Source organism: Neoarius graeffei, chromosome 11 (genome assembly GCF_027579695.1).
Source record: "Neoarius graeffei isolate fNeoGra1 chromosome 11, fNeoGra1.pri, whole genome shotgun sequence".
In the NCBI taxonomy this organism is placed as follows: Eukaryota; Metazoa; Chordata; class Actinopteri; order Siluriformes; family Ariidae; genus Neoarius; species Neoarius graeffei.
The window spans coordinates 23,467,988-23,480,712 of NC_083579.1; the positions used below are offsets into that span (position 1 = coordinate 23,467,988).

The 12,725-nt window shown below is 40.7% G+C and overlaps 1 protein-coding gene across 4 annotated transcripts in view; it reads left to right on the plus strand.

Moving 5' to 3' along the window:
- The window catches only part of qkia (QKI, KH domain containing, RNA binding a), a 237,003-nt gene that overhangs the window by 176,155 nt on the left and 48,123 nt on the right, over positions 1 to 12,725 (plus strand). For all 4 annotated transcript variants that reach the window (XM_060933628.1, XM_060933630.1, XM_060933629.1 and 1 more), the window contains exon 4: positions 8,568 to 8,711. In XM_060933628.1, coding sequence (XP_060789611.1) covers positions 8,568 to 8,711 — 144 coding nt within the window. The remainder of the gene's footprint in view (positions 1 to 8,567; positions 8,712 to 12,725) is intronic.

A 12,725-nucleotide genomic window follows, 5' to 3' on the forward strand; every position in this document is an offset into this window, starting at 1 on the left:
GGGAGTATATGATCCCCCCTCCCCCTTGTCGAAATTTATGTTTAGATTTGGTAGAGGGGGTCCAGCTTGTTTTGTTGCCAATTTAGCTCGATTTGATCGCTGACTAAATGGAACTTCTTTTAAGGACCGCACTGAATTGCTTTCCACATCCATCTCACCTCAGAAACTGAGAGGATCGAACGCAACTTTGCCGCGCTTTGCAGTGATGAAAGCACATTAGGGCAACCCCCCCGGAACCCCTAGAGATTGCATTGAAGTGTCAGTTAGGAGAAAAAAAATATATTAACATGGGACTCTATCACTGAACTCTTGGGTAGACCCCGAAGCCGTTTGTTTTCAGGATAATGGCTGGCTGATGAAATTATTGGCTGGCTAGCTGACTCAGCCAAAACCTTAATGGCTGCTGCAGCCACCAAAATGTTTATGGCTACAAATGGCTGATACTGGACGTCACTGTGTGGCATATATCCGGGCGAACGGATCAAACAAATGGGGGGAATAAATAGCAAATTACCACAGGTCCCCTGGTCTCTTACTTCATTGTAAATATAAATCTAGCAAGATTGTAGTTCAATGCTAATAATAAGCTAATCTGGATTGTTCGAGGAAGGCATCTAGCTATCTACTCTCACTAGCAATGACCAGTGAAGGACTGGCAGCTATCTTACTATGATGAAAGTAGAGTGGTGGAGTACTTTTTTTTTATCAATCTCGAAGTATATGAAACAAACAAACAAACAAAAACACAAACAAAAAAAATACCTTTACACTTTCCCTCAGCAGCGGCAAAGAATGCAGCCATCTCGTTGATATCGGAGTCGATTGATGCTCTGGGTGGGTTCCCGGGTTCCCCAGTGTATCGTGGTAACGGTGTGAGGGGCGGGAAGCCAGACAGGTAGTCACAACGGCAAGCTTGTGGTGGCTCTCTGTGCTGTGATATCAGTTCTAAATCTCTACAGTGTATGCCTATACGTCTCTATTGTGTTACTACTAGTGTGTACAGTTGATCATGTTTGTGTCACTTTTCTTGTAGCTCATGATGTGGATAAACCCATTATTTGATGTACACAATTCTTAGTGGCTCAGCCAAATTTTATTAGATAGCGGCTCAAATTGGCTTACAAAATTATTGGCTGGCGGCGGCTCAAATTCTAAATGGTGGTTTTAGCGGCGCCTGGCGGCGGCTTCGGGGTCTACTCTTGGGCGATTTTCAACGTGACTGAAATCACCCCAAAAGGGGCGGTACTCTAGAAGCAAGACCACCCTGATTGGACGATGATACCCAGAGACAGATTAAAACGGCCTAGAGCAGCACTGGTGAAAGTTTGTTTAAAAAAAAAAAACTTCATTTTGGCAGTGCATCGCCCAATCACCCTTATGCACCTCCCGCCCTTGCACATGAGACAGAAGGTTACAAGAGTACAACTGTTTCTGAAGTAAAACTTTTCAAGGTTAGATTGTTTTGTGGATTAAATTAGTTAGTTGTAAGAGTAATTATTAGTTGAGAAGTCAAAGGAAAAAATATTTCAACTATTAAAAAGGATGCCTGTCATCTTTAAATTCCATGTTTACTTTTGTCCATATGGATGGCAGTTTTATCTAAAGCAATCAGCTGTGCCCATACTCTTTCATCTTTTGTGAATATCAGGGCTCGACGTTAACGCTTGTCCGGGACAAGTGATACTTTGTCGGACAAGTTCATCGTCTCAGTTACATCGTCTCAGTTACTTGTCTATTTGGAAAGAGCGATGTGCGCATGCGCAATATTCAGACCCTCCAGGATTTCGCGATGTTGCGATTTGCAACATCAACGCAAATTCAACCAATCCCCGCGAATTCAGGGCGGTGTTGCAATTATATCCAATCACCGCAACGTTCCCGCAAATTTCACCAATCGTTGGCGTTGTCTTGAGGTGACGTCGACAAACTACCTTCCAACTTATTTCCGTGTATACGTTCAGGAGAAGCAGCATGTGCGAGTCAGTGTTTATATAGGCTTAAATTCTGTTACTGAAAGTGTGTTATGTTTATAGTGAAGGACTGTGTGCACTTTACATTATTTTTTTACTTAATACAAGAAATTAATGGATGCCAACATTTTTGCCAAAATGGTATTTTATTTTCCATTGTTTAGGCAGCTTCAGCATCATACTGTGAGATTCTGTTCAAACTGTTGTTGTTGTTTTTTTCTTCTCTGAAGCCTGAGCCATTTATTTTATTAGTTTATAATTATTGTTTAATTTAGTCTTCAGGAGGGACTGCCTGGACACAGTACTAGTATTAAGTTTTTTTTCTTACATGAAAGCTGAGGCATTTATATTATATTTTAAGGTAACTTCATGTTGTGCTGTGAGGTTCTATGCACTAACTTTTGAACCAACAGGTGCATTTGGATAAGTAAAGCCTATTTTTCTGCATTTTTGTACTCCTGGTAATCTTTTATATTGGTAAATTTCTCAGTGTCTGTTTTTTTTTAATCAATAGTTTTTCAGTAATAACTTAATATTTAACATATCACTCAATTTTAATCACAAAAAGAGAAAATCGCAACAATTTCTCGCAACTTTCACTTCCTCCCGCAATGTAATTGCAACAGAAACCTAAAAAACATTGCAACTTTCATCGCAATTTTTTGGTAAAACCATCAGACATTTTTGCCCACGACAATCACAAAAAAGGCCCGTGAAATCCTGGGGGGACTGAATATTCCACTTGCGAAACCGGCCAATACCGCTTCGTGTATTTGAGCTGAAAAGTAAACGGTCATTTATGATTGGTTTTAATCGTGTCATACACGTGGATTTGTTGACATTTCTGTTGGCGGAATCATTATTCAACTGTATATTTACGTTGAGCATGTGGTAATTTCCAAGTCTTTGAATTGTTGTTGATGGTGTTCATTATAAAAATTTAGACATTTTAGAAAATGTCCCTCCTGAAGTTCGGCTTCACAAAGAAGTCTAGTGAATCTGAAGCATCTGGTGCTGAAAAGAAGAGGAAACAATCACAGCAGAACTATGAAAGCAAGAGAGAGCAGAAATTTCTCAATTCTTGGAAGGGTGAATTTGAATGGGTCCAAGACACCAGAGATGGAATGCAGTGTTCTCTGTGCATATCGCATCCTACTTATGCTGATGTCTCGAGCAGCATGTTTAAAGGTACAGCTTCATATAGGCGAGACATTCTAGTGTCTCATGGCAAGAGTACAAGCCACAAGCGGTGTGATGCAAATGTAACAAATGCAGTAAAGATTGTTGGGTTGCAAATAGTTTTTTTTTTTTTTTTCTCTCAAATATTTCTTCGGACAAGTCAACTTCACATTTGGACAAGTAAATTTCCTTTCAACTTGCCCGACAGGACAAGTGGTTTCAAAAGTTAATGTAGAGCCCTGAATATACAAAAGTTTCTCCCAAGTGGTATGGAGATTGCAAGTTCAAATCCTGGTTAGGCTTGTCGTGATATTCGATATCCCGACTTATCGTACGGTAAATGAAAATGAACTCGTTACCTTTTTTTTTACTGTGATTTTGGCATTTACGCGCTGTACATCTATTAGCTTGACCCATTGACTGAATAAAACACCGCGCTGTTTTCTGTCATCTCACACAGCTCTCTGTCAGAGGCGGGGCCTCCCAGCATGCAACAGTTATCTAGCCAGGATATCCACTGAATGGGGAAAAGACAACAACACATTGCTCTGTTGTATAGACCATAGGCGTAGAATTGGGTATGGACGTGTCCCTACCAATATCAAATGACAGCTGATATGTCCCGACCAATATTTCTGATTTGAAGAAGAAAAAAAAATCACGCTCTGTGCACGGTACACAAATGATTATTGTAGGTTTCCACTGGGCGAAACACCACGCAAAATTCGCTCATGAATATTCGCTCTGGAGGCGTGGTCACAAAAACGGCAAGCAATTTTGGCAACCATGTCAGTTAGCAGGTACGGTTGCAGTGCAGTGACCGGCTGCTAGCTAGCAAACTCTCCTTGAGGAATGTAACGTTAGATTAGGTCGTAAAATGAATCAGTTAACAACAGTTTGTATTCAGTGTGTGAAAACGACAACATACGAATATGACCGTTTGCTTTCTAAGTTTGTGGCATGTAAATAACAATCCAACTTGAGACTAACAACAACTGGTGTTCATTAAGGTCACAAAGACATTATTAAATCATGTCAAATTGTGCTAATGTTGGCTAATATTGCACCTAGTTTTGCTTGTGAAGTTTCCCTGCAAACTTTAGTAGCCTGCTAACATTTAATTTGAAGTGCTTCAGTTAAGACCTGCAGAGCTCTGACCAAGTTCATGTAACATGAAAGAAAGAGAGCACAACTTTTATTCATCACACACTTGTGAAATTCCTCTCTGCATTTAACCCATCTGAAGCAGTGAACACACACATGCACACACGTGAGCAAATGAGCACACACACACAGTGCAGTGGGCAGCCATGCTAACAGCGCCTGGGGAGCAGTTGGGAGTTAGGTGCCTCGCTCAAGGGCACCTCAGCCCAAGGCTGTCCCATATTAACCTAACCACATGTCTTTTGTACTGTGGGGGAAACCCATGCAGACACAGAGAACATGCAAACTCCACACAAAAAGGCCCCCGCCAGCTGCTGGGCTTGAACCCAGAACCTTCTTGCTGTGAGGCGACTGTGCCGCCCACATGACACATGTAAACAACAACCCAATGGTGATGTGGACATTATTCGTGGCCCAGACGCCTTTTAATCAAATAACATTTTCACGTAATAAGCATAATAGCCTCTGCCTTCTTGATCAGAAATTTTTGGTTACTACCACCTCTCTTTTGAAAATGTCACATACCAAGTACATACATACGCTGAACTGATTGGTTTTCGAGGGAGTTCATTTGAAAGCGGTAGGCTAAAAACTTCTCTGTAGAACCCTGTCACTACCTCCTCTCCCTCCCTTCTCTGCTCTGGGCTCAAGAAGACAACAAAAAGGCAATAATATAACAACCAGTCAGAATTCAGATACATTCTGTTGCCAAGTAAAATTGTAACCTTTCAACGTGTCAAAGTTCTAGAGCCCTCGTCCTGTTTTACTATTAGATCAATCACATATCAGCTTAAACTAGCATTCTAAAGCTAGTTAAAGATCACACAGAAGATAGCCTACTCCCCCTGCCAGCCTAATGGAACGCAGTGTTTAAGGCTCCGTATGTGTTTTACTTCCATTTATGAGGGAAAGGAACATGCACCCTCCCGACAGTCAGTGCGTTATTTGCTTGTAAAATACATTTGCAAATTGGTAGAATGAGTTAATCATCACATGCAAAATTTGCAATTAATCAAATGAATTGCTTATTATTATTATTATTATTATTATTATTATTCATGAATTACTACAGTTCTGAACTTCAAATTTTAAAAGTCTGGACTTTGGAGAGTTGATGGATACTCTTTTGGTGGAACACAACAGAGCAAAAATATTGTGACCCTCTAATGTTGACCTGAAGTTGGCACTGGGTTTTTGTCCCCACCAATGTTCATACCAAACCTACACCCTTGCCTACATGTTATCTCATTCTAATTGTTACCTTTATCCAAACAACAGCTGGCAATACATTGTTACTTTGCACTTTTTGTTTATCTGGGTACTAATCTTTGAGAAACTGGATTGGCAGAATGTTGCCTGTGAAGAAAAGAATGTCTTATTACCCTGTGCCAAGTTAATATTTACTTAAGTGCAATTTTTAAGAGCCATAGATTGTATTTTGTTTTTGTTGAGTGGTTTTGTTTGTTGTTTTATTTCTTTAGGTTATTTATATTTTTTTTACGTTCCTCTGTTAAATTTAATAAGTTGACTTAATTAAAAAGTTTACTGTTCTTTGAAAGGGTGTATTTGCATGATCATTATAATTCTACTACTGGCATAAAATTGTCTTGAAAAGACGTCAACAATAATATTGTTAATCGCAATAATTTCTGAGACAATATATCGTCCAACAAAATTTATCATCGTAACGGGCCTAATCCTGGTGTTACCAAAGCTATCCATGGCCAGGAGTCCTGCATGGTCAAATAAGCCATGTTCTGTGGATGGGAGGTACATACTCTCTGTCCTGTCAATCACAAGGGTCTGAGTTCATGTATGCATGTGGAAGAGGGCAGATAGCACTTTCCTCCTGGTGTGTTACACTGCCTGTCTTTTACATTATGCATAACTAGAATGAATGAATATTAAATTATTCTGAGACATTATATGAAACTGTTCAGATCTGACAGAAAGGGGACTTTTGAAAAGAAAGAAAATTTGACACTGCATTTTAGCAACAGAGTACACTACTATACTAAATTACTACTCATAAATCCACTAAAAAGTACAGCCTTCTCTTTTTCCCTCTAATAAAAATGGCAGATCAGCATGTGAATCTAAAATGACTGACAGTTGGGTTGGGTTATCTGATCTGTGACCTTTCTGGAAGCCCTGCCCCCTTCCTTATACAGTGGTGCTTGAAAGTTTGTGAACCCTTTAGAATTTTCTATATTTCTGCATAAATATGACCTAAAACATCATCAGATTTTCACACAAGTCCTAAAAGTAGATAAAGAGAACCCAGTTAAACAAATGAGACAAAAATATTATACTTGGTCATTTATTTATTGAGGAAAATGATCCAATATTACATATCTGTGAGTGGCAAAAGTATGTGAACCTTTGCTTTCAGTATCTGATGTGATCCCCCTGTGCAGCAATAACTGCAACTAAACGTTTCCGGTAACTGTTGATCAGTCCTGCACACCGGCTTGGAGGAATTTTAGCCCATTCCTCTGTACAGAACAGCTTCAACTCTGGGATGTTGGTGGGTTTCCTCACATGAACTGCTTGCTTCAGGTCCTTCCACAACATTTCGATTGGATTAAGGTCAGGACTTTGACTTGGCCATTCCAAAACATTAACTTTATTCTTCTTTAACCATTCTTTGGTAGAACGACTTGTGTGCTTAGGGTCGTTGTCTTGCTGCATGACCCACCTTCTCTTGAGATTCAGTTCATGGACAGATGTCCTGACATTTTCCTTTAGAATTCGCTGGTATAATTCAGAATTCATTATTCCATCAATGATGGCAAGCCGTCCTGGCCCAGATGCAGCAAAACGGGCCCAAACCATGACACTACCACCACCATGTTCCACAGATGGGATAAGGTTCTTATGCTGGAATGCAGTGTTTTCCTTTCTCCAAACATAACGCTTCTCATTTAAACCAAAATTTCCATTTTGGTCTCATCTGTCCACAAAACATTTTTCAGTAGCCTTTTCTGACTTGGCCACATGACTTTTAGCAAACTGCAGACGAGCAGCAATGTTCTTTTTGGAGAGCAGTGGCTTTCTCCTTGCAACCCTGCCATGCACACCATTGTTGTTCAGTGTTCTCCTGATGGTGGACTCATGAACATTAACATTAGCCAATGTGAGAAAGGCCTTCAGTTGCTTAGAAGTTACCCTGGGGTCCTTTGTGACCTCACTGACTATTACATGCCTTGCTCTTGGAGTGATCTGTGTTGGTCGAACACTCCTGGGGAGGGTCTTGAATTTCCTCCATTTGTACACAATCTGTCTGACTGTGGACTGGTGAAGTCCAAACTCTTTAGAGATGGTTTTGTAACCTTTTACAGCCTGATGAGCATCAACAATAATTTTTCTGAGGTCCTCAGAAATCTCCTTTGTTCGTGCCATGATACACTTCCACAAACGTGTTGTGAAGATAAGACTTTGATAGATCTGTGTTCTTTAAATAAAACAGGGTGCCCACTCACACCTGATTGTCATCCCATTGATTGAAAACACCTGACTCTAATTTCACCTTCAAATTAACTGCTAATCCTAGAGGTTCACATACTTTTGCCACTCACAGATATGTAATATTGGATCATTTTCCTCAATACATAAATGACCAAGTATAATATTTTTGTCTCATTTGTTTAACTGGGTTCTCTTTATCTACTTTTAGGACTTGTGTGAAAATCTGATGATGTTTTAGGTCATATTTATGCAGAAATATAGAAAATTCTAAAGGGTTCACAAACTTTCAAGCACCACTGTATTCCAAATGATCGCTAATCTTTGATCTCCTCTTGGTTATTCTGTTGAAAGACATGCTGATGCAAGGTTCTCGCCTCCTGTCAAATGAGTTTCCATCCATCCACCTATCTAGGAATAAACTGTTTGATTTGGCTAACATAAGACAAGAATGTAGTTGACATCAGTTAACTATATATCGGTGCAGTGGAAATCAGGGTGAGACGCATGCTTTCAAGCTGCACTGTTCACTGGGAAAGTGCTCGAGTTCTGTCAGAGAGAAATGACAGCGATGCTCTTTTCATTCTACTGCTGAATACAATCCTGACTGCCAGCCAGCACAGGAAAATGTCTCTCTTGTCATATTCGCCCTGTCATACACTCTGCTCTCACTGATTCACGTCTGACTCAAACATGTGCTGATTCACGCATCAACTCTGAAGTTTGCTGTCATGTTGCATGCCACACGCACGTCTTGCCTTTCTACTCACCTCTTCCCCTTCGTTTCAGGAGGAGCAGAACCGAGGGAAGCCGAACTGGGAGCACCTGAACGAGGACCTGCACGTTCTCATCACAGTAGAGGACACACAGGCGCGAGCCGAGATCAAGATGAGGAGAGCTGTGGAGGAGGTGAAGAAGCTCCTGGTGCCGGCGGTCAGTACCCTTCCCTTATTCATTTATTTGTTTGTTTGTTTGTTTGTTTTAATTAACCTCCGATTAAAGTCCATGCAGTAATGATCTGTGTGTCCTCAAGCATGGACAAAATGGAGTCCGCCCAACACTGTGGAACACATGGAAACTGATCATCTTACAAACATTAGTTCCTTCCTTATACTACTCACACTAACGCACTTTTTTACATTTTGTTGTGAGCTCAGTTTCTAGCTCAGCAGCCTTATTTGCTGAGATGAACAAGAGCATCTAATAAAACACAAAGTACAAAAAGTGATCTACATTTTTCACGTGGTATATTTTTAAGAAGTAGGTATTAAAATTTAGATGAAGGGCATCCCTTGAAATATGCACAAGATTGCCTTTTATATGTATCATAAGAATATTATTTAAGAATTAAAATTTAGTGCGCATTAGGATTACACAGTCTACTGATTTTATCTCTGCATTACATTACATTGGCAGTGATAGAAATGCTTATTATTATTAACATACTGTATTACCAGACCTACCGACTGGTCTGAATTTTGCTCAGTAGCGCTGCAGAGACATCAGAGTACATCGTCACTTTAAAAAAAAAAAATTACACTGAAAGGGGTGGAATTTCGCAACCCAGTAAAGTGCCAGATGAGCCAGTCAGCATTAGTCTGGCTAGCGCGACTTCAAAGCTCTGCGAGCATTTGGTCTGGCAAAGATATTAAGCCCAACCGTTTCCCAAAGTGCGTGGTTGACCCGCCTCCCTGAAATGCCTCAGTTTGCTACTGGTTGAAGCCAGAAAAGGCTGTGACGAAGCTTAAACCAATCACATCACTCTTTCCTCTGATGTATGTGACGCGACGGGGCTAACTGGTAGATTAAACTCTTACCGAAGCTGGTCGGGAGCAAGGCGAAAACGTCCTTCCTTTTAATAAATACCTCCAGGGCTGCTCTTTGCTCCATTTTCAATGAGAACTTGCTCCATGTTCGTAATGTTTCTAGTGAATGAAGCGCTTCCGGCATAGATTGTGTAAACAATCTATGGCTTCCGGTCGCAGTTCTACTACGTCAGTGCCTTGAACACGCCTCTACCTAGGGCCGTTGGAGATGCTCAAAGTTGATTGGCTCCCGATTTTTCAGGAGCTTGGAAGAGCTGTAGATAGCTTGCCTTGCCAGACTAAGCTCGCAACAGGCCCTCGTGTTGCGTCACACTTAGGATGGGCGGGCCCAGACTAAGTCAGCATATGACCTTGGACTGATCTGCAGGTTGTCCAATAACAGGCACTTCATGGAAACCTTGCCCCATTTCCTCCTAATACTTTTTCTGCACTCACACAGGCTCCCTCACTTCCTGGCCCTGTAAATGCTGAGTGTTTTGAAGTCATTGTGAGATCTTTTGAATAACATTGCAAGTATATATTTAAAACCAATGACTTATACTTGGGTTTGTATTTTTACAGTTAACCAAGTTACCACCATAACATTCCTTCGTGATGGCAAAATCTTAATTCCTTTAAAAAGTTTTTAATTTGTGCGTCCTAGCATACAGTGTAACTTTAATTAGAATTAGTATAATTATGCAGGTGATTATAGGAAATCGTGCACGCGGCTTGGATGAGAAATTCGGACTATTTCTCGATAGTCACCTCAAGCAACTTGGCAAAATGGCTGCCAATCGCTTCGTCACCGAAAGTGAGGAAGAATTACAAATTATGAAAGAAAATGCTGTTCCTAAAAGCACCTAAAGATGCTCCAAAGTTTGGTCTAAAACTATTCAAAGGTAAAGTGGAACTGTGATTTAATTATCAATTTCAAAACAAAGTATTTTATGTGAGTCGGCGTAGATAAGTGACAAGTCTGTGCTCCATCTTTATTATATTTGCTTGCTGCTTTTGAAGTTTGAAATAATGATTTTTAAATTTTAGATAGATAGATAGATAGATAGATAGATAGATAGATAGATAGATAGATAGATAGATAGATAGATAGATAGATAGATAGATACCTGTAATCACCTGTATATTTATACTAAAACAATTATCCACGTCAGGCTCAGTGAATATCAGTGAAATAATAACCTCGACTTCGGCGAGTAATTATTAAGTGAGCCAATTTTTGTATCTATGCGACACTTTTTGTTGCAGTTATAGAGGTTCATTATTCTCCAGTAACAGTACATCAGTATTTGGTTCCTACACCACACCAATTTTCAAGTAAATGGTTGGTACTTGAGGAGTTTGGGCTAAGCACGAAGCTTAGCTGTGAGAACTCTTCAGAGAGATTTCACTATACATATGGGCAGATTTAATCCCATCCAAGAGCTTGCCCCTCACTGTGTTGTCCTTCTGCATTCTGGGAGTTTGCTCCGGAACTCTTGCTAGAGAACAAATGGCACAGGCAGCATGTCCATACTTCCGTTCTTGCATGGAGTTCTCTCTCTCTGTGTGTGTGTGTGTGTGTGTGTGTGTGTGTGTGTGTGTGTGTGTGTGTGTGTGTGTCTCTCTCTCTCAGCTGTGGCACCTGTCTACCTGTTGTGAACAGAAGGCCAAGGCAGCAGTGTCTGCTGATTGCCCATGGGGCAGCGTAGTGAAGGCTCCTGACCTCTTGAAATGGAGCCAGGAGCCATCCTTTCCATCTCTCTGCCCTTTCTTTTCTGTCGGTCTTCAGCTCTGCTCTTTTTTTGTGCTCAAGTAGCAGAACAGTTTCTGCTTTTTTCCTTGATTAATCATAATCCTCCATAAAGACTTGTCCTAAATGTAGTGTTGCAAAATGAGGCTTGTACCACAGCAAACCATACTGGTCAGAATTGATTAATTTTCCATAACACCAGCTCTGACAGTAGTGCCAGCAGTAATTCACGACACATTGGCACGGCTCATATTATTGCACACATTTGTTCGTTACATTATCATATCTATAGTATAAATTGTGTGGATGCTGTATATAATCTAAGACTAATTATTAAGACACATTATTTAAGAGAATTGTCTACTTTCTGTGAGAAGACATTTACATTAATTTATTTTTTTTAATAATTGCCCATTGACTTGATATTTTTACTCTATGAGAGGTTGATAAAGGACATTATCATGGCAGGGCAAATGTGATTAAGACGCAGCAGGACAATCTTTCTGCCTCGCCTCATGTAATGAATGGCATCTTCTGCTCATTTAGAGGCATGAAATTGCCTTTATTAAATATCCCTGCAAAAACAGAGGTCACAGCACTCAGGGTTGTTCTCAGACATGATGAGTGTGTTAACATGCCACTTCTGTGATGGGTTTTCGGTTTTCTTTGTGCTGATCGATTTTTCTTTTCCTTGTCCCTGCCGGCAGCGTGTTAAAATTTGTAATCTCGGTTTCACTCCTGCAGAAACAACACAGCCGGCATTGGAGACGGCACACAAGGAAAAGTGTGTATTCACCTTAATTCACCAAATTTATTCTTCCATGCACACGCACAGACAGTGTTTGGGTGACTGCATAAACAGGTATTTCAAAGGGATAAAATGAAATGTTGTAAGAATTGAGAGACTCAGCTCATAGACCCTGTGAACTTTTCAACTCTGAGTGCAACACGGAAGAGACTGCATCAGAGGAAGGTGAGATGGTATAATGGAGAGGGGGGGAATTGAGCTATGCTTTCATGTGTGGCTTGTGGGCTTACCCCACTGATTCTTCCTTCCCTTTTATACACGTAACCTCCTTCCTCCCACCTCTAACCTTCATATCTCACTGCTGTCACACAGCATCTCGAACACTCTACAGCAGCTTACTCTCACTCGGTCACGTGCAGTCCCTCCAGCTGTCTAGTACTGTTCTTGTGCCACCGTTTGTCCCTGTGTGTGTAGAGAGATAATGAGTCTATCCCAGGAACACTGCACATGAGGAAGGAGAATACACTTCTGACTGGAACCCAGAAATATAATGCCAATGATGCCACATATAGTAGGCCAACTCATGGGTTAGTGTGTCCGCCTCTTGATCAGGAGATCGTGAGTGCTACTTGCGGTCGGGTCAT